This window comes from Neomonachus schauinslandi, chromosome 10, assembly GCF_002201575.2.
Source record: "Neomonachus schauinslandi chromosome 10, ASM220157v2, whole genome shotgun sequence".
NCBI classification, from domain to species: Eukaryota; Metazoa; Chordata; class Mammalia; order Carnivora; family Phocidae; genus Neomonachus; species Neomonachus schauinslandi.
Window position 1 is genome coordinate 108,700,835 of NC_058412.1, and position 21,364 is coordinate 108,722,198.

Below are 21,364 nucleotides of genomic sequence, written 5' to 3' on the forward strand. Positions count from 1 at the left end.
AGTCAGAGACAAAAAGGCTTTTGCCTGCACTGAAAGCCATACGAAAATTTAACCAAATGGCCTACGCTGCACTCTATTCTCTCCCTTCAATGAGTCTCTACATTTATACTGAATCTGGATAGTCTCTAAGTGTGCATGGGTGTGTTTAAGAGCGAACTACATCTAGGAAAGCTCAGGCTCTGAGATTAAGAGCAGTACAGAAAGGCAAAGCCCCCTCTGTTGAGCACGCCACTTCATGTGCCCAGGAAGACGCAAGCTCAGCCCTCCACACGCACACCCCCACATACGGTCCCAAGTACAGAGATCCGGTGTCGTGTGAAGACACCGAGAACACACAATGTCACAGATCTAGTCATGCTGCCGGCAAATACTACAGTTAGTTGTACCAAAGAGCAAAAAGACACAGTTCAAACAGAACTTACCTGCTTGTTCAAGGAGAGCTTGGCAAGCTAAGTGGTGAGCATGCCATAGTTTATTTTCGAAAGTGCTCCTGAATACAGCTTTCTTAAGTGGATCTTATTCAAGTAAGTGATCTAGCCCAGGTAAAGAGCCCCCGAAAATCAAGCAGCAAATCAACATCTCTTTGACTCTTAAACTTAAAATTAGTACTTTAAAAAAGTAAGTGTGGGGAAGAGATCCCTCTAGAAGGAAATGCTCTAAAACCATTTCAGTGGCTTTCAGAGGGTGGAGCAACAGAGTATTGGGAGGAAAAAAACTAGAACTCAGCATTGGCAACAGCACGACTATCTCCAGCATAAGAGCCTGTTTATAGGCACAGAGCCCTCTTTTCAAATGGGAAAAATGTCAGCAGTATAAGTTAAGATTTTCACTAAGAATCTTAAAAATGTTAATCATTTTTCAGCTATACACAACAAAGTCTGAAGTTCAATCAGATTCAGAAATAATAAGGTATGTCAGTATGAAAATAATCTCAACTTAAAACAAGCCAAGAAATAATATTTACTAGACCTCAAATCAAGTATTTTATAAAATTGGATAGTGTTAGATGTTACCAAATTGAAATTGTCTGACTGGAGCCTAGAGTTCAACCTTTATGGGGTCAAACAACCTAAATCCCTGGTTGGCACCTAATACTCCCTTTACCTTGGTGTTGTGTACACTCTATAATCCCTCCCCTTGAGTGTGGGTGGGCCTGACCCAATCAGGTGAATTTATTTATTTATTTATTTATTTATTTATTTATTTTTTAAAGATTTTATTTATTTATTCATGAGAGACAGAGAGAGAGAGGCAGAGGGAGAAGCAGGCTCCCAAGGAGCAGAGAGCCCGATGCGGGACTCGATCCCAGGACCCTGGGATCATGACCTGAGCCGAAGGCAGACGCTCAACCATCTGAGCCACCCAGGCGTCCTATTTATTTATTTTTAAACACAGGGCCTGAACTCATCACCCTGACATCAATACCTGAACCGAGATTAAGAGACACTTAACTGACTTAGCCACTGAGGCGCCCCCAGATGACTGCTTTTAAAAGAGGTTCTTGAGGTCAATCAGGAAAAATCAGAAAAAGTTGAAACTTCAGTAGATATATCTGTATTTCTGGTCAAAAATTTTAACTTTTAAATGTTATAGAAATGGAATCATACAGTATGTAAATTTCTAAGATCCCTGCCCCCAACTCAGCAAAATTTTCTTGGGATTCATCCAAATTGTTGTATCAATAGTTTGTTTCTTCTTATTGCTGTGTTACTCCATGATATAAAATAAATAAATAAAATCTTCAAAACTGTGGCCAGTTTGCAGACTGCTGGGAGTCGGTGCTGCAGGACTGTTCCCAGGCTGCAGAGACTCTTCCCCGTTGTCTGCCCAGCTCGGCTCCACAATGCCGGTGGACCTCAGCAAGTGGTCCGGGCCTTTGAGCCTGCAGGAAGTGGACAAGTGGCTGCAGCATGCACTGCAGGTCAAATACATCAGGACAGAGGTCGACAAGCTGGTCAAAGTGCTGACACCCACCCAAATTAAGAACTGGCCTGCCACTCTGTGTGGGATGGCCTTGTTCCAGGTAAACTCTACACCTTGGTCCTGATAGATCTGGATGCTCCCAGCAGGAAGGACCCCAAATACAGGGAATGGCACCATTTTCTGGTGGTCAACATGAAGGGCAACGACATCAGCAGTGGCAGAGTCCTATCCAATTATGTCAGCTCTGGGCCTCCAGATAGATCTGACACAGGCCTTCACCGCTATGTCTGGCTGGTTTATGAACAGAATGGGCCACTGAAGTGTGACGAGCCCATCTTCAGCAACCGATCTGGAGACCCCTGGGGCAAATGCAAAGTGGCATCTTTCCACAAGAAGTACGAGCTTGGGCCACCGGTGGCTGGTACGTGTTACCAGGCGGAATGGGATGACTATGTGCCCAAACTCTGTGAGCAGCTGTCTGGGAAGTAGCGGAATGCTAGGAAACAGAAACCGTCCTGGAAGTCTCAACCAGTGTTCTCCAGTTCAGTGATGCATGTAGATTTCTCAGGTGAGGCCTGAGCAATCAGATAATGGTTTAGAGTGACTTTTCCTTCTGCCTATCCTTTATAATTCTAGAGGGTCACGCCCCCGTTTACGTTTTGATCACATTTGAACGCTATTTTGGAGGATATTTTGGTACTGTGTTGGGGTCATCAATTCTTTTTTTTTTTAATATTTATTTATTTGAGAGAGAGAGAGAGAATGAGAGAGAGAGAGCATGAGAGTGGGGAGGGTCAGAGGTAGAAGCAGACTCCCCGCCGAGCAGGGAGCCCGATGCGGGACTCAATCCCGGGACTCCAGGATCATGACCTGAGCCGAAGGCAGTCACTTAACCAACTGAGCCACTCAGGCGCCCGGGGTCATCAATTCTTAATATAAGAATAGCAAACCAGAATTTATTTATTTATTTTTATTTTTTTTTTTATTTATTTATTTTTTAAAGGTTTTATTTATTTGAGAGAGAGAGAATGAGAGAGAGCAAGCACATGAGAGGGGGGAGGGTCAGAGGGAGAAGCAGACTCCCTGCCGAGCAGGGAGCCCGATGCGGGACTCGATCCCGGGACTCCAGGATCACGACCTGAGCCGAAGGCAGTCGCTTAACCAACTGAGCCACCCAGGCGCCCGCAAACCAGAATTTAAAGAAATAAAAATTCAGGTAAAAAGACCAGGTCTATAGTAATAGAGCAGAGTGTCAAAGAATCTTTAAGGGAGGTTTAAAAAAAAAAAAAAAAAGATTCATTGCCTCTGCTTTGTGAGCCTGAGTCTGGAATTGTGCATGAGGGCACTTCTGGGTCGTGTTTTCACGGCTGTGTCTCTCACCAAGACAGCCAGAGGCTGGCGTGTGCACTAACCCCCAACGTGGTACATCTCGGACTATATTACTAGGGATCAGTGTCTTGTTCTAGCTCCTCTGAAGAGCAGTACTGGGAAGAGCAACAGGGAAAGTGGCTTTGTAATTAAGACACAGCCATCTAGGGCGCCTGGGTGGCTCAGTCATTAAGCGTCTACCTTCAGCTCAGGTCATGATCCCAGGGTCCTGGGATCGAGTCCCACATCGGGCTCCCTGCTCGGCGGGAAGCCTGCTTCTCCCTCTCCCACTCCCCCTGCTTGTGTTCCTGCTCTCGCTCTCTCTCTCTCTGTCAAATAAATAAATAAAATCTTAAAAAAAAAAAAAAAGACACAGCCATCTAGATGAGCTGCAGGGCTGCATGAGGCCACTGTCAGAAATCCCTAAGTCTGTGTCTGTGGAAGTCTTGTCTATAGAAAAGCCGATCTGGAGTTGCGGATTATTGTGTTAATTCTGCTGTTTGCTTATAGTTGAATAAAAAGAAAAACATTGTGTGGATGAAAAAAAATCTTAAAAAGTGTTAAAAAAAAAAAAAAGTCAAAGGATGCAACTGAGAAAGAAAAGGACACGAAAGGACTCAGTTAAAAAAAAAAGATGTATCCTGAAGATAAACCTTTATCACCGGAGTCCTTATCAGAATCAGATTATATTGAGGAGGTATGGGCAAAAAAGAAGAAAAGCAGTGAAGAATGAGAAAAAGTAACAGTAAGGGCGCCTGGGTGGCTCAGTTGGTTTAGTGACTGCCTTTGGCTCAGGTCATGATCCTGGAGTCCCGGGATCGAGTCCCACATCGGGCTCCCTGCTCAGCAGGGAGTCTGCTTCTCCCTCTGACCCTCCTCCCTCTCATGCTCTCTTGTCTCTCATTCTCTCTTTCGCAAAAAAAAAAAAACTTAAAAAAAAAAAAAAAAAAAGAAAAAGTAACAGTAAGAAAAAGCAAAACAGAAAAAGCAGGATAAAAAACAGGATAAGGAGAAAAAGATGGCTGCAAGTTTAAGTCCTGACTGGTCATAACAAGAAAAATCAGGATTCCTTTATAAAGAAAGTGCAATGTCTAAGGAAATTTCAACTGTAAGAATTAGGACATAATTACTAAAATGCATGAATGTTCCTGTTTTTAGAATTAGTCCTGGACTATTCAGTAGCCACGTGGATGCCACTGTGTGAAAGGGCCATAATTGTTGCCTGCTGCTTGAACATCTATTTTTTTCCCTTCCAGTGCTTAACAACTCCGGGAGATATTACACTGAAGTTGTGCTAGTGGTTAAGATATTTGGGGATAGAGGTGCCCGGGTGGCTCAGATGGTTAAGTGTCTGCCTTCAGCTCAGGTCATGATTCCAGGGTCCTGGGATCGAGCCCCACATTGGGCTCCTGGCTCAGCGGGGAGCCTGCTTCTCCCTCTTTGTCTGCCTCTTCCCCTGCTCATGCTCTCTCTTTCTCTCTGTATCTCTGTGTCTCAAATGAATAAATAAAATCTTAAAAAAAAAAAAAGATATTTGGGGATAAAGTTAACATTGCTGACTAGAAGTATCTCATGATAAATTAACAGAAGTTGAATCTGGATACATCATTAAGGTATAATCAGAAATGATCAGGTGACTCTAGAGAACATTTTTGTAACAAACTATAGAAATGATCCCTGAAAGTAGAGTCTTAGATAACATTTTTGAAATAGGGATCACATTGATATTTCAAAATCCTTACTCTATAGATAAATGTATTTTAATTTTCCCCCTTCTATACTTTTATTTACCTGGGGAAGGAGCTTTTGCGGGGGGGGCTGCTAACTCTTCAGCTAGCAGAAGAGCATGCTTTTTATCCTCACACATCCTACTTCTGCAAACACAGTAGCCATGCTTCATGGGGAGGGCAGAGCTGGGTACAGCACTCTTGCCATCAGACATCCTTGGACTCTGTCGTTTGCTACTTTAAGTGAACCAGAGAAATAGGCCTTTGCAGAATGACAGAGCCCCAAAGGCTCTGGAATTTACCTCCACTTCAGTAATGCTGAATGTTTTTTAGCATTAGGAAGTGTTATAACGTTTGAATTAATTTTGACTACACTTTGACTTTGGAAGGGAATCATTTCAAACAGATACTGGTACTTTTTGAAATTGATTGCCAAAAATTCTAAAATGCATGTTTTATAGTGTTAGGTTTTAACTAGTCAGGAATATTTTTTGTAACCAGTGATAGTTATTTTTGTTTGGAATTTGGTTTAGGTTGTAATGTTTAGCTTTTATTAACTCCTTATTCCTTGCTGTATTTAATGGCATACTTGCCAAGATACCTAGCATGTAAAACAAACAAACAAACAAACAAAAAACCCCACAAGGCTTTTGGGGTGCCTGGGTGGCTCAGTCATTAAGTGTCTGCCTTCAGCTCAGGTCATGATCCCAGGGTCCTGGGACTGAGTCCTGCATGAGGCTCCCCGCTCAGCGGGGAGTCTGCTTCTCCCTCTACCCCTCCTCCCTGCTTGTGCACTTGCACTCTCTCTCGCTCTCTCTCTCAAATAAATAAATAAAATCATTTAAAAAAACAGGCTTTTGATTTTTTTTTTTTTAAACAGCTTCATACTGAAGCTGAGACTTACCATAAACAAGTTGAGTGGCAGGTCTGGTATGCTATGTCTTGTTACAAAAAGCTACTGCCAGAATCTTAGTAAACACAATATTTTAAAAAGTTGTCTTTGTATATTCATAACAAAGTATGACAAGTGAGAATTACATTATGCTCTTCCTGTGTCATATTTTACTAAAAATTTGTATCTCGTAGCTCCTGCTGAATTGTTTACTAGTAATGTTAAACAGAACTGATAAATCATTTTTACTTTATATTTTTATATAATCAGGTAACATGAAATATAATTTGATGTACAATTTTGCCTGTTACAGAGGGCGTGCATTATAGTGGTATATACACAAAACATTTTGGCATGACAAGAGGCTGAATAAATAGCTATTTCACTTTAAAAGGAAAAGGCTGTGATCCCTAATAAGTTGATTTTGTGTAAGATGTGATGATTAGGCCGAAGTTCATTTATTTGTCGATGGTTGTCCAATTGTTCCAGTACCACTTATTTGAAAGGCTATCCTTCTTCCACTGAATTGTCTTTGTTCCTTTGTCAAAAATCAGTTGGACACATTTATGTGGTTCTGTTTCAGCGTTCTTTATTCTATTCCTTGATCTGTGTCTATCCCTCCACCAATAACCACAAAGTCCTGATTACTGTAGCTAAACAGTAAGCCTTAACATTGTGTACAGTGATTCCTCCCACATTATTCCTCTTTTCCACACCTGTTACAGCCATTTTAGAAGCTCTGCTTTTTTGTACAAATTTTAGAATAAGCTTGTTTATATCTTCAAAAAAAAATCTTGCTGTGTTATTTAAAATTTTTTATAATTGGGGATGCCTGGGTGGCTCAGTCAGTTAAGCGTCTGCCTTCGGCTCAGGTCATGATCCCGGGGTCCTGGGATCGAGTCCCGCATCAGGCTCCTTGCTCAAGGGAGCCTGCTTCTCCCTCTGCCTCTGCCTCTCCCCCTGCTTGTGCTCTCTCTCTGACAAATAAATAAATAAAATCTTAAAAAAAAATAAAGATTTTTATAATTGGGTCAAAAATATTTAAGATAAAATTTACTGTTTTAAGTATTTTTAAGTATATGATTCAGTACTTAAGCACAGATGCTGCAAAGATTAAAGAATAGCGTGAATACCTTTGTGTCAATACATTTGAAAAAATGAAATAAATTAATGCCTAGAAAAAATTATCTTAAATGACTGAAACAGAAAGAGAAAACCCAAAATATCCTACAACTTTTAAAGAAGTTGAATCAACAGTTAAAAAAAACTTCCACAAATAAAAAATACTAATGATTTTACAAGGGAGATCTATTAAGTAAGTATTCCAGGTTCACATAATTCTAATCTCATATAATCTCTTCCAGAAATGAGAAGAAATCTCCTCAATTTATAATTATTAAAGGTTAGTTTAACCTTGATACAAAAAAGCAACAAGGACAGCAAAAGAAAACTAGATGAATGGTGGTGTCATTCAGAGAAAGGAAGCATGGGGTTTGGGGCTAAGGTCACAAGAACGACTACGTGCCGACAGCAGGAGCTTGTGATTGTCCAGTTAGAGATGTCTAAGCAGCGACCGAGAATACTGGTCTGGAGCGCAAGGAGAAGCTGGGCTGGAGACAGAACTGAGAACCACCCGTACAGAAAGAGCACCGGGGGCGCCTGGGTGGCTCAGTCGTTAAGCGTCTGCCTTCGGCTCAGGTCATGATCCCAGGGTCCTGGGATCGAGCCCCGCATCGGGCTCCCTGCTCGGCGGGAAGCCTGCTTCTCCCTCTCCCACTCCCCCTGCTTGTGTTCCCTCTCTCGCTGTCTCTCTCTCTGTCAAATAAATAAATAAAATCTTTAAAAAAAAAAAAAAAGAAAGCACCGTAAGTCCTTTAAGCGGGATGGAATTACCCAGGGAAACTGTGTGGGATGAAGACAAAAGAGAACCAATGCCTGATTCCCAGACAACCTCAATGTTTAAGGAAGGAGATTCCCTAAAGAGCCTGGCCAGAGAATCAGGGAAAGAAAGGACCAGGAAAGCAAGAAAAACAGCGACTCCAATCACTCTGAGAAAGAGAGGAGACTGGAGAATTTGGTGACTGGCGTCCGCTAAGACACAACAGTTTCAGGACGTGGTGAGGGAAGGAGGCACCGCGGAAGGCTGTTGGATGAGTGGGTAAGAGGAAGCACAAACAGGGAGCCAACACTAGAGAAGGCTGGCTGAGGAGGGAAGCAGAGTGTGTGTAAGATCAAAGGGAAGAGCAGACTAGAGGATGAACACATGGGTGGACCAGCTAGACAGAGAAAGGGAAGCAGTTGGTGAGAAAAAAACAACACAGAGCCTATCCCCACATTCCAGGAATGAAAAGATTCTTCTGGAAAGATTCTTCTTTAGTCACAGTCCCAAGACATGAACACACAATCACCAGGACTCGGTTTCAAGCCCCCCCTAACTGATCAGTGACGACTTGCTTCTGAGAGTCAGCAAACGGCCTCAGACCAGGCCCGTGACCATGTTTCTATGGCTAACGCTGCACCAGTCCCTGAAGGTCCACCCTGCCCTGGATTCCACATTCACCCAAAACAGAGGGGGTAAAATCGAAAAGTACTCAGGCAAGGCCTGGAGGACACAGTGGCAGATGACAGAGAGCAGAAATGAGGCCATGGGTCTTAGATAAGAGGGAGTCCATGGATCCCCTGTGAACTGAGAAAAGGGTGGAAGTTGATAACATCGGCGGCAGCAGCAGGTGACCTGCCTTCAGGTCACATACACAAAACTCTGTGATGTGGAGAGGCTATGTGATCTGTGTAGGAGAGGCCAGGACTCACACAGGGCCTGTGCTCGCGCATGCAACCTTACGCGGCCGCTCACTCCACTCCATCCTATCTTTACACTCTGACAGCAGCTGCAGCATCTTGCCATATGACACCTTCCACACTCGGGCTCTCATCAGTGTGGTTCATGTATACCCACCTGACTCATTCCAGAACTGAAGCTCTACAGGCTTTTACATGGGAAGTGCTCAGTGAAGAAATGAATCCGGCTGCAACTGCCAAACTTGTTACACGCCAACTTGCTTTCAAAAGGGCTTATAATTCTCTTTAAGTGATTTAAGCCACCCCTACCACAGCCTTCTTTATGGTGGTCATGGGCTCAGCACTCCTTTGCCACAGATACCACAAAGGCCGAGCAGTATCATACACCTCATTTACCTCAAGGTCCAAATTAGTGGAGTTAGTCTCCACTGAAAAGATTTCGCTATGTCTGCAGGTTGAGACCAAAAAGTACTTCTTACCTGAATTTTGATGGGCCAGGTAAAATTACTGACATAAACGAAGAAAGTGATATTTGGGTGGTTGCGAAAATCAAACTTCTCATTAGAGAAGCTATCTTTGTACTCCTTAATGTTGGTTTTTGAAACAACAGGCATCTCTTCTCCAGCCTGGGTTCCAGCTGTCAGGAAGAAAAGAATGAAATACAAGGGTCTTTTTTGGGGGGACAGAATCTGCCTTCATTAATAATGACAACAGTTAGCATTTACTGAACCCTTACTACGTTCCAGGAATAGCCTGTAAGAGCACAAGCTCATTTAATTCTAACAACAATTCTTACTATTCTCATTTACAGATCAGGAAACTGAGGTTTGGAGAAATTAAGTAACTTGGTTCAGGTCACACACAGCAAGAAGCAGAGCTGAGATTTGCAGTGGGAAGGCTGATACACAAGGCTGTGCCCTTAACCAGAATAGTTCTGCCAGGAGTCTCTGCGGCTCCTCTCCACTTAAACAGCCGACACCTAGCTGTGAAAATACAGATACCAGTAGAATCCTACTAACAAGCAATGACTTTCATTCTGCATGTAGCACTTCCAACTGCTTTGCATATCCCTTTTAGACCTGTTTGTCAGTGCTCCTGATCCCCAAACCAGGGACACTGATCAACCTCTCACTTCCTAATTAGCAGTGACCTCATGTCTCAACAGCAGCAGGGAAGGAGTCACCCAGTCCCTTCTGCTATCAGCTACCACTGTATTTAAATCCCCCCAATCTGGTATAAATTCATGCTATTCCCAAACAGTCCTTCAACATTCCATTTTCTCCCTCAGCCTGGAATTCTGGTGTCTACAAAGATTCGTAAAATAGATTTTTAGCATGTCTGCATTAAATACTGTGACTGGAGCCCAGACTGCTGGGTCCTCATTGAGACAATCATTGAAAAGCATTCACATGCTCAGAGATGTTGCCCTTCTCCCAATGTTCTGACAATTCAGACTTTTTTCTTAAAAGTGTCTCCTCACTGCAAGTTTCAGAACCTTTTCTGAATTCCACACAATCTTAAAAGATGAGAAACATAAGATGTGCAAAGGTAATGCTTAATTTTGTTTCAGTCTAACTGGTTGTGTTTTGACCAAAAATCAATACTGGAAGAGAATCGATAAGGAAGCACGGTTACCATCCAGTGAGAAACTGCTGGGTTTCAAGCACTACACGGACTACTTTTTTATTGTCTCATTTCAGTCTCACTATGCTGTGCATGGCTAGGTGTTTCTACCATCCCTTGTATCCACGAGCAAACCGGCTCAGAAAGCTTAATCTGCCCAACCGCACAGTTCAGCACGGTTGGTAACGGGCAGAGTTCAAACCCACGTCTGTCGGGTCTGTCGAGCTACGTTTGTAAGTGCTACATCAGGCCCGCCTGTCACTTCCTCAGTACATCTTCTGCCCAGATGGTCTTCAGTGAATCGTAGCAAGATAGACAAGAGAGCAAACACTATGCTCTTAGAGCTCGATTCAATTCCCAAATTACACCTCCCTGTACCTACCAAGATCTCATTCTAAATATTTCCATTTCTCACTTCTGAGGCCTGGACGGGGCCGACGGTGGGAGCGCCAGAGCAGGGCTGCAGCTAATGTCATGGGCAGCAGGGTGGGGGGGGGTGAGCGTGCACTGAGCCTGACACGACCGGAGGCGCATGCCTGTATGACCTGATTCAATCGACACAACAATTCTAGGAGGTAAGTATTGCTGTCTTCTCTTTGTGACAAATAACGCTAAGGTCTAGAGACGGGTTTTGACACTTGTTCAAGGTCTCCCAGGTCGTAAGTGGCAAAAGTAGGTTTCAAACCCATCTGTCTGTCTCCAGAGCCCTCTCTCTCAACAACTACACGTATTTCTCAATCTACTACCAATCTACTCCACTTGGAAGGTCTTCTTCTACATATGTCTTTACCTGAGAAGCTGGCGGCCCAGGTGATGTTGAGGTTGAAGTTTTTGGAGGCATTGATGAACATGTCCAAATCCCTGTTTTGCTGAAGAGCGGTGCAAATAGTTAGAAAATTAATTACAACAGTTTCCAGATTTTAAAATAAAGTAGCAATTAAATTTTACTACTCTCGATTTTCTTAACTTTATAAAACAGATATTTTCCAATGTCTTAAAAGAAACTCACACTTAGTCAGTAACATTTCTAACCAATATAAGCAATATAACCCAAGTAAATTTCATTTCTCTCTCATAAATGTGTATGTAATTTAATGCTTTATCAAATGCCTAACTCCATGAGAAAGTATGTTTTAAAAAGCCCCTGACCAGAGCACAACAACTTTAATCCTATGACCCATGTTAGGGGAGTCAGCCTCCTAAGGATCCTCTGGGCAGCTGTTTCCAAATGTCTGGAGAGCCCATGCTGATAAGCAAACACTAAACCAAGACCTCAATTTATGTGTATTTATAAATTAAAGCTATGTACTTCTGAGCTGATAGATTACATATCCTATAAAGTTCTCCAAAGTGGAAATGGGCTCCCTGCTCAGCAGGGAGTCTGCTTCTTCCTCCGGCCCTCCCCCATCTCATGCTCATTCTCTCTCTGTCAAATAAATAAATAAAACACATTTTTTAAAAAAAGCATAAAAAGCTGAAATGAACTAACTTAAAAAATAATTTGACTGTATTCATTCAGGACTTAAAAAACATTTTTCTCTCACTAAAAATTTTATTTCAAGAGAAATATGATTGAAAATTCTTTACTAGCTTTGAAAATCTTATTTACCACTTGGAGATACAACAATTTGAAGAGCTAGTGTAGTTTTTTTTTTTTTTTTTAAGATTTTATTTATTTATTTGAGAAAGCGAGAATGAGAGAGAGTACATGAGAGGGGGGAGGGTCAGAGGGAGAAGCAGACTCCCTGCTGAGCAGGGAGCCCGATGCGGGACTCGATCCCGGGACTCCAGGATCATGACCTGAGCCGAAGGCAGCCGCTTAACCGACTGGGCCACCCAGGCGCCCTAGTGTAGTTTATTTTGATTCTTGGTTTTAATGACTGAGAAAGACCTCTCCAGGAAATGTGTTGAGCCGACAGGTAGAAGCGAGCACTGCTGGTGACACTAGGGAAACTATAATACGGATTTTTAGTTTTCACTGAAACTTGACTAATAAATCTCTTTCTTGTGGTCAAAGAATTATTTTTGCAAATGAATCAGATGTTGTATTTTTATATTTTACAAATGGATCAAATCCTGCTGAAATTCTTTATCTTGAAAGGCCAGAAAACAAGTCAGAACAGTAAGATTTTTAAGGGGGTTGTTTTGATGGTATTTACAGCACAAAATCTTAACAGTGGAAACATTTCTAAATAGCCATTTTCAAAATGTGATCTCCAAACCAGGAGTTTCTCTCCCAAAGCAGTCAGTTACCTTCTTGTTTATTTTTTTTTTATTTTTTTATTTTTTTAAAGATTTTATTTATTTTTTGACAGAGAGAGACACAGCGAGAGAGGGAACACAAGCAGGGGGAGTGGGAGAGGGAGAAGCAGGCCTCCCGTGGAGCAGGGAGCCCGATGCGGGGCTCGATCCCAGGACCCTGGGATCATGACCCGAGCGGAAGGCAGACGCTTAACGACTGAGCCACCCAGGCACCCCACCTTCTTGTTTATTGATATAACCTCACCCTCCTCTTGCAGGGACAGCTCAAGTGTTGTTTTTTTTTTTTTTAATATTTGGTGGAAGAACACTACTGACAATTATTTCTTTCCACAGAAAGGATCAATAAACTTGATATCCTGGTGCTTTTATAAGAGACAGAACATACATCTTGGATAACTCTATTAAATACTCTGTTGTAAGATAAACAGGGAACTCCAGAGAAGTCAAAAGCTTTTCATGGTCACTCACCACATTAAGAAGTACTACCAAGAGTCTATTACGTTTATTTAAAATAAAGTTAACAACATCAATTACATCCTGAAAGACTAAGTACTTCAACCAATGCTTATGAATAAGATATTAAATAAATTTCATGTGTGGTACTTTTGCTATAATCTTATCCTAATTTTTTTTTTTTAATTCCAGTCAACACAGCCATTCAAATGATATGATATAGTCTGTCCACATAATATTTTCATTTAAGTTCATCTATTATTTTTACTTAAATTCACTCTCTAGTACATTTCTTCTTAATTTTATCATTAAAATGGAATATAAAAAACAAATCTTACTTTCATTTAATTGTAAACATCCCGCACTCTGGATTTTGTTCTTCTACTACTTTATTTATATTTTAGATTTAGCAAAGCTTGTTAACAATAACATTTGTTAACAAAGGAGCACAACCTGGCTCACTGTCATATTATTTTCCATGTATTATTTGTCATGTTTATGGTGACAGGAATTTTGTAATGTTAAGTGGCTTTGTGCATGTTGATGAGAAATAAGAAACCTTCAAGGAGGTTCCTAAATAATGTATCATCAAGTTTAGTAAAATTTCATTATGTACTGGAGTGGCCATTGAATGACTATATTTCATTGAAGAAACTGTACAGGTGTGTCTTCATGTTCTAGATGCTTCACTTTTAAATGTCATGCTATGTTGGCTCCCTTCTACCACCAGGTAGTACCTTATGTCAGGCTAGGATTCATCATTAATGAAAGTAGGTATAAATCCACATTTCAAATAGTCATCCTAATAATTCCAATTATTTCTGGTTAACTTCTTGTTGGACCTGACTACACCTTCGCAGTTTTTACCTCCTAACAAGGCTAACAACTTCCTGTAGGCACAGAAGTATCACCTCTGCAGCCTTCCTTGTATCGGTGGCATTAATTTCAAACCGCAGTTTCTTTGCAGGTACTTGTTAAGCCTCTGGTCTGTTTTGAGAGAGTAAATCTGGGCCCTGTCATATGCCCCTCTGACTGGGGAGGTCCCCTTGTAGTCCCCTCTCCTTTTCTGTAGGGGCTGTGATGGGCTGATGGGCAAACCAAGTATGTGTGGAGTCAGTGTCAGTCTGGGTGTCAGATCCTGGTAAATCTGAACAACACCATTCTTGCCTTTGAGATGGAGAGGAGATAAAGTGTAGCTTCTAACATTTCTTTCCTGCACCTCTAAACACAGTCTTGTGTACTCCACTTTGGAGACCACTGCTAATGCTTCTACCCATAAAGATCAAGAAAAAGATCCACATGAATTCAAAACAAGCAAGAAAACTTTTAAAATCTTACTTCATCAGGCGTAGCCACAAAATTGATGGCTGTGTAATAGCGGTCATCTTCCTGGGATAGGCTGAAGGTGAACTGATAATCAATGAGAAGAGTATCTATGGAAAGAAAGAAATGTGTATTTAAAAATTAAAACAAAACAAAACAGAATAGATCTCGAAAGATACAGATTGATCTTCTTATAAATATTCAGGAGGCAGGAAACACTTTTAGCTCACTTATACCTGGGGACTGGGAGGCTTTTCAAAGGAAGTCAAGTCTGTGGACAATATCATTTTACTTGGAATAACCTATCAAACTCTCCTTATATCATGACCCTGGTTGAGATTTTAGGCTCCAACCTAAATCACCTACAAATATTAATTGTACCTCTATTACATGCTAGGTTTTGCTTAAGGATACAAAGCTATAAATTAAGGATATAAAAGGAACTAAGACTCTATGGAAAAATGGTTGATTCCAGGTCTGGACCAAGGAATATGTGCCTTATCTTATTCACGAAAGCAAGAGAGCATTCAAAGACTAAGGTGATGTAGCAAAAGAAAATAGCTTTAAAGAGAGCCTACTGGACAAAGATGGTATAGTTTTTTTTTTTTTTGTACAAAAAGGTGATTTTATTTAAGAACAGGGACAGGACCCGTGGGCAGAAAGAGCTGCCCAAAGATGGTATGATTTAATTCTAAAAAGTCTATTGTACAACTCAACAACCTGATTTAAAAATGGCACAGAGGAATTGAATAGATATTTCCCCCAAGAAGATATACAAATGGCCAGTAAGCACACAAGAAGATGCTCAACATCATTAATCATTAGGAAAATACAAATCAGTTAAACCACAATGAGATAACATCTCATGCACAGTAGGATGGCTACTATCAAAAAAACAGAAGGTAAGTGTTGGTGGCGATGTGGAGAAACTAGAAACCTTGTGCACTGCTAGTAGGAATGTGAAATGGTGCAGCTAATGTGGAAAACAGTATGGTAGTTTCTCAAAAAATTAAAAATAGAATTACCAAATGATCCAGCAATTCTACTTTGGAGTACATACCCAAAGAACTGAAAGCAGGATCTTGAAGAGATATTTGTTCACCATGTTCATAGCAGCTAAACATCATAGCGATTATTCACAATAGCCAAAAGATGGAAGCAACCCAAAGGTCCATCAACAGTATACATAAAGTGGAATATTAAAAAAAGAAGGAAATTCTGACATACACTACAACCCGGAACAACCTTGAGGACACTATGCCAAATGAAATAAGCCAGTCACAAAAGACCAGTACTATATGATTGTACTTATATAAGGTGCCTAGAGTAGTCAACATTATAGAAACAAAAAAACAGAATGGTGACTGCCAGGGGCTAGGGGAAGAGGGAAATGGAGAGTTGTTGATAAGTGTATTTATTTATTTATTTATTTATTTTTAAAGATTTTATTTATTTATTTGAGAGAGAGAATGAGATAGAGAGATCATGAGGGTCAGAGGGAGAAGCAGACCCCCCGCTGAGCAGGGAGCCCGATGCGGGACTCGATCCCGGGACTCCAGGATCATGACCTGAGCCGAAGGCAGTCGCTTAGCCAACTGAGCCACCCAGGCGCCCCGATAAGTTTATTTTTAACTGTTTAAGAAACTGCCAAATGGTTTGCCAAAATGCCTACACCATTTTATATTCCCACAAAGATGGATGAAGGTTGTGCATAAAGGTTCTAGTTTCCCATATCATCGCTAAAACCTGGTATTTGATATTGGCTTTATTTTTTCAAGATAGATAGGTTACAATGTACCAGATTACAAAAAGTTCACTGATACGGTGGGGCCCCTGGCGCCTGGGTGGCTCAGTTGGTTAAGTCAAACTCAAAACCTGAGTCCAACTCTTGGTTTTGACTCATGATCTCAGCGTCATGAGACTGAACCCTCCCTCGGGCTCAGCAGTCAGTGGGGAGTCTGCTTGTGATTCTTTCCTTCTCCTTCTGCTCCCCCCGGCTATCTCTCTTTCTCTCTCTAAAATAAATAAATAAATCTTAAAAAAAAAAAAAAAGAATTGTTTCTGGGGGCACCTGGTGGCTCAGTCGGTTGAGCGACCAACTCTTGATTTCAGCTCAGGTTGTAATCTCAGGATGGTGGGACTGAGTCCCACATCTGGCTCCACACTCAGCATGGAGTCTGCGGGAGATTCTTTCTCTCCCTCTGCCCCTCCCCCTGCTCGTGCTCTCTCTAAATAAATAAAATCTTTAAAAAAAAATTGTTTCTGACCTATATCCTAAATGTGAAATATGTTGACCCCAACCAGATAATGGCAAATGAAATTAAGTTTCAAGAGAACATAAATGAGGAAAGCCAGAGGTGTATCTCTGTATTCTCCCCTGATATCTGCTATGGATATAGTAACATAAACCACAACCGTAATTAACACAGCTTAAAATGGTGTTCCTATATGTAGTAAGTGTAATAGAATGGAAACACTTCCATGAATGGTTGCTATATTCTTAATAGCACTTACCGTTCTCAAACCATATTAAAGCAAATAACAAAGTTTTACTGAACTACTTTGCTTCTAGACAAATATGAATTGCAAAAACACTTACAATAACATGTTCCTTTGAGAGGGTTTCCCTGGTATCGATTTTCTACCTCACATCTAGGGGGATAAAATTGAAGATTATTTTCTATTGCTAGTTAAAACAAAATCTACATTCATCTTAAAACCAAGCAGATCCTTTTATATAAAACTACACCACAAACAAGTGTGAGTCAACGTAATCACATTCTTCACTGTCACTCAGATCAGGTAGGCTGAGGAGAGTCTGCGTTCATGTTGAGTACTGCCCACCCAGCAGTTCACACCACCCGCCAACTGATAAACATTTGCCAAAGCGCAGGAGACAAATCCAAATGTAATAAATCTAGATCCTACTTATTTTCATGAAAAACACATTTCCACTTCTGTGTGGACTAAATATTCCCCTAAAAGTGAAGTTAAAACATTTTTCAAATATTCACTTCTCACTTCCTTCCTATTCTCCCTGGATAAAACTGATCCTGCTCTTTAAAAATAAGAAAAGGCTAAACACCAAGAATCACTTTTTTTTTTTTTTAATTCCTTGAACATGGTTCACCAGTCTGGAGAAAAAAATAAGTTCTAGTAAAAAAGAATCATTACTTTCCCGCACAAATATCATCTGTGAACATCAGCAAAACCCAGTCTCCCACTTCACAAGGCCATTTATACTGGTAGGGCCAGCAGCGAAGAGCTATTAAGAAAGTGGGGAAAGCCTGGGTCAAGCACTATTCCCAGATAAATAACACATGATATTGTGTCCTTGGATCCAGGGTGATTCTTAGTGCTTGCTTGTATCTAAATCCCTTAAGAAAAAGTCTTTCACTGGACCTACACCTCGTTTCGTTATCGCATGCCTAACTGAGGGCAGGAGTGATTAATTTTGCTCTATTATATTGTTCTGTTGAAAGGAACCTAGGCCCAAAAGCTAAACTTAATTTTTGATTAGACATTTCTTCAAGGCATCATGAAACCAGTAAACATGCCCAGTGGTGTAAACTGTAAAATGTAGACAGAGCAATTCCTTCCTTGAACATCACGTTACTACCAGTGTTGAGAACAACGAAGTTTACCAATGATGTATCTGCTTGTCTCAGCTCAGTGTTGTGATACTACTAAACTCTCTCTCTTAAGTCTCTTCTTGAGAGAATGAGTAAACCCGGAGCATGTGTTTTATGAGGTTTTCTAGTGAGGCAGACAAGTATATGTTTGTCAGGGCACAATCTCGTTTCAACTCACTAGGTCACTAAAAACAATTATTGCTAGTCCTGCTATTGATGGATAGGGAAACGGAGGCTCAGCTCAGTAAAGTGATTTGTCTCAAGAGTGCCCTGCTTCGTGGAGGCAAAGCCAGGGCTAAAACTCCATGTCTGTCTGACGCTGTTGGCATCCTCATGGATGGGAACCTCAGACTCTTTCCTGGAAGATGTCTAACACACTTCACCAAGGAAAATGCTAGAACAGGAGGGAAGTGTTAAAGGCCAGGGGATCATTTCCACTATCGGACAACCAAAATGCTAAAGAAAACGCTGTCCTGGAATACCAACTCTTCCAGCTCTTTCTCGGGAAAGAGTACAATCTCCTGATGTGACAAAAATTGAACAGTGGTTGAAGTTAAACGACTGATCAAGTCAGCAATGCAGGAAATGTCAGCGTCATTCAAACTTAAAAATGTGACCTAAAGAGCCACCAAGTAATTGCTGCTGAACCTCCTCAGTGTGGAGGCTGACCGAATTAGACCTGTCTGAAATAGAAAAGGCAGAATTTCAAATTCATCAACCCAGGGATCCACCCAGAGCCCACGACAAAAGGGCACAGGGAAGGAAGGGGTGGCTCTTGTGGTCCAGCTGCTTCATAGTCCCTTGGCCTCCTGGGTGGTACAGACCCAGCTGGCCTGGTTGCCAGTCACTAAATCCAGGTGTGGCCTGTGGCAGGGGTCCCAGGAGTGTGGTACTCACAGCTGGCACTCGTCCCCCTTGACGCCCTTGGTGGTGCAGAAGCACTTGCCCGTGTTGGTGTTACAGAGAGATGCATGCCCATTGCACTTGCATGCTGGGGAGAAGAAAAAGGAATGGAAGTCACAACCGGCTTGAAAGATTACCACTATCATAGACTTTTCCTAAAACACATAATTTTATCTGAATCGGATTCAATAGGAAAGACAGATTAGAATGAAAGCATTTAATGGGTAAGATTCAAGTTTTCCAGCTAATGATTTATCTCAAATAATGTAAAGGCAACATTAAAAGAACCAAAGTCCAAGGACAGGAGGAAAGAGAAGGCTGGCTTCTATTGCCACCTGAAGCAACCATTTTGATCTATTTCGATCTTCTCAATAGGCTGTTTTTCACTATTATGACTCTTTCATTCATTCAGTAAATATTTATGAAGCATCTCTAGTGTGCCAGGCACTGGGCATGGGGGCACACAGTCCCCAGCCCCAAGGAGATGCTCTGAGCAATAACCACTCCTGAGGGCGAGGCTTGGTCTGGCTGCACTCAGCCTCAGATGAGGGGCCTGCCCCACAAAGGCCACGTCTCAAATCCTAGCAGGGCTCAGAAGTGAGGTGAAATCACAGTAGCTGGTCAGTGTTTCAGAGGCCCCGCAGGACTTGCAGAAATGGGCACCCATGTCTCGGGGTCCTCGGGCATGGGGTCCTGTGCATAGTCCCCACCCAGTAATGCCAGGCACTGTGATTACTGTCAAACGGATGAAGTCCAGTCACAAGGAGTGGGAAAAATATTTTTACTAAAGACCTTTTAATCTGAGCAGGAAACGTTCTTTAAGAGTGGCAGGCAACGGCCGTAGAAGATGACTAATAACTGCCCACATTTCCTGAGTGCTCACTATGTGTTGCACACTGCTCTGACCGCTTCCGTCTTAACCACCACCCTTTTATCCCCATTTTATGGATGAGGAAATTGAACCCCAGAGAGGTTAAGGGACATACTGATAGAATGCCAGCTCTCTCCTGGTTGCTCTGGGATCAAATTCTCAAGGGCCAGGCTAAGGAATTTGGAGGTGGGATTTCGGGAGGAGGTAGAGATTTTCCTTTCTTATTTATTTTCCTGCTCAGAACCCGAAGGGTCTTCCCATTGGAAATAAGAACAAGCCAAAAAGCAGTTTGCCAGCCTCCCTGGTCATTTAAAAAATGTATTAATTTATGTTCTAACACTAAAAAGTCCTTGCTTACAGGAATCTATTTGACATGGACGGGAAAACAGAAGACTATTTAAATCTTTAAAATATACTAGAAGTGGGGTGCCTGGGTGGCTCAGTCGGTTAAGCGTCTGCCTTCGGCTCAGGTCATGATCCCAGGGTCCTGAGATCCAGTCCTGCATCAGGCTCCTTGCTCACTGGAGAGCCTGCTTCTCCCTCTCCCTCTGCCTCTCCCCCTTGTTTGTGTGCTCTAATAAATTTTTTAAAAATAATAAATAAATAAATAAAATAAAATATACTAGAAGTACTGAGGAATCCAGTTCCTGGTTAAAACCCCATGTGTGATTTTTTGGACTTGACCACAAGCCAAATCCCAGGCTTAGCCAGCAGGTCTCCCGTGCCCGGGGGCCATCTCTGAGGGGAGCTGTAGTCAGGATCTCAGGCACCCCCACCCCCCAAGTCAGCCGTGTTCGGTCACACACTTGTATTCCTAGTGCAGGCACCTTCGTTCCTGAGTCTCTTTATCTGGGCCTTGGGCAGACCTTCTTCGGGAGCCTTGCTGAGCCTCCTCAGGGGAAAGGGGGGGAAGCCCTGAGGATGCGGTCCCCACTCTCAGTCCCCAGCACTTACCCCCCCTTCCCTCCCCTCTCCGGGGTCCGTGACAGGCTTTTGCTGGAGCCTTCTGTTCAGGGCTCTCCCCACCTCAGTGCTGATCCACCTGACTCTCAACCAGTATCCAGTCCAGGAGGGAAAGGAACGTGGGGACTCAGAGCTTTCTTGCGTTTAGGTTTAAGGCTCTTGCTTTACCACCACAGTAACTGATTAAAGGCTTAACTCTTCCATTTTCGGCTTGTTGGCGTTAACTGGCTACTCTGATACTTGGCAGCTCTGCTCACTCTCTCCCAGGCTTAGCTGAGCTCCTGAAAAGTATGACAAGAAAGGCAGTATCCAAAACCAAGTGGCTTCTGTCCTCCTAGATACTCAAGTCAAATCAAGGCACAGTGTTCCAGCTGGTTTGCAATCAAACCCTGAGGGATTTGACTTACGCTGACATCTCCCCCCGTTGGTGGGATCACCATAGAAGCCAGATATGCAGGTCTCGCAGTGCTTGCCTGTGGTCAGGTTCTCACACTTCTCACAGATACTCTGATTAATGCACTTGCTGTGGCCATTGCACTGGCATGCTGAAAGAGAAAGCATTAAAAAAAAAAAAAAAAAAGGAAAGAAAGAAAGCATTTTAGGGGGCCTGCCCCGTGGTAGAACA

General features: G+C 42.1%; 1 protein-coding gene and 1 pseudogene across 1 annotated transcript in view; one reads left to right on the forward strand and one right to left on the reverse strand.

Moving 5' to 3' along the window:
- Nucleotides 1-21,364, reverse strand: part of ATRN (attractin) — a 164,307-nt gene that overhangs the window by 40,786 nt on the left and 102,157 nt on the right. The window contains exons 19-24 of the mRNA XM_021689144.1: nt 21,147-21,284; nt 18,900-18,993; nt 16,970-17,022; nt 14,386-14,480; nt 11,123-11,201; nt 9,189-9,346 (exon numbers count right to left, since the gene is read on the reverse strand). Coding sequence (XP_021544819.1) covers nt 9,189-9,346; nt 11,123-11,201; nt 14,386-14,480; nt 16,970-17,022; nt 18,900-18,993; nt 21,147-21,284 — 617 coding nt within the window. The remainder of the gene's footprint in view (nt 1-9,188; nt 9,347-11,122; nt 11,202-14,385; nt 14,481-16,969; nt 17,023-18,899; nt 18,994-21,146; nt 21,285-21,364) is intronic.
- Nucleotides 1,844-2,412, forward strand: LOC110579484 (annotated as a pseudogene).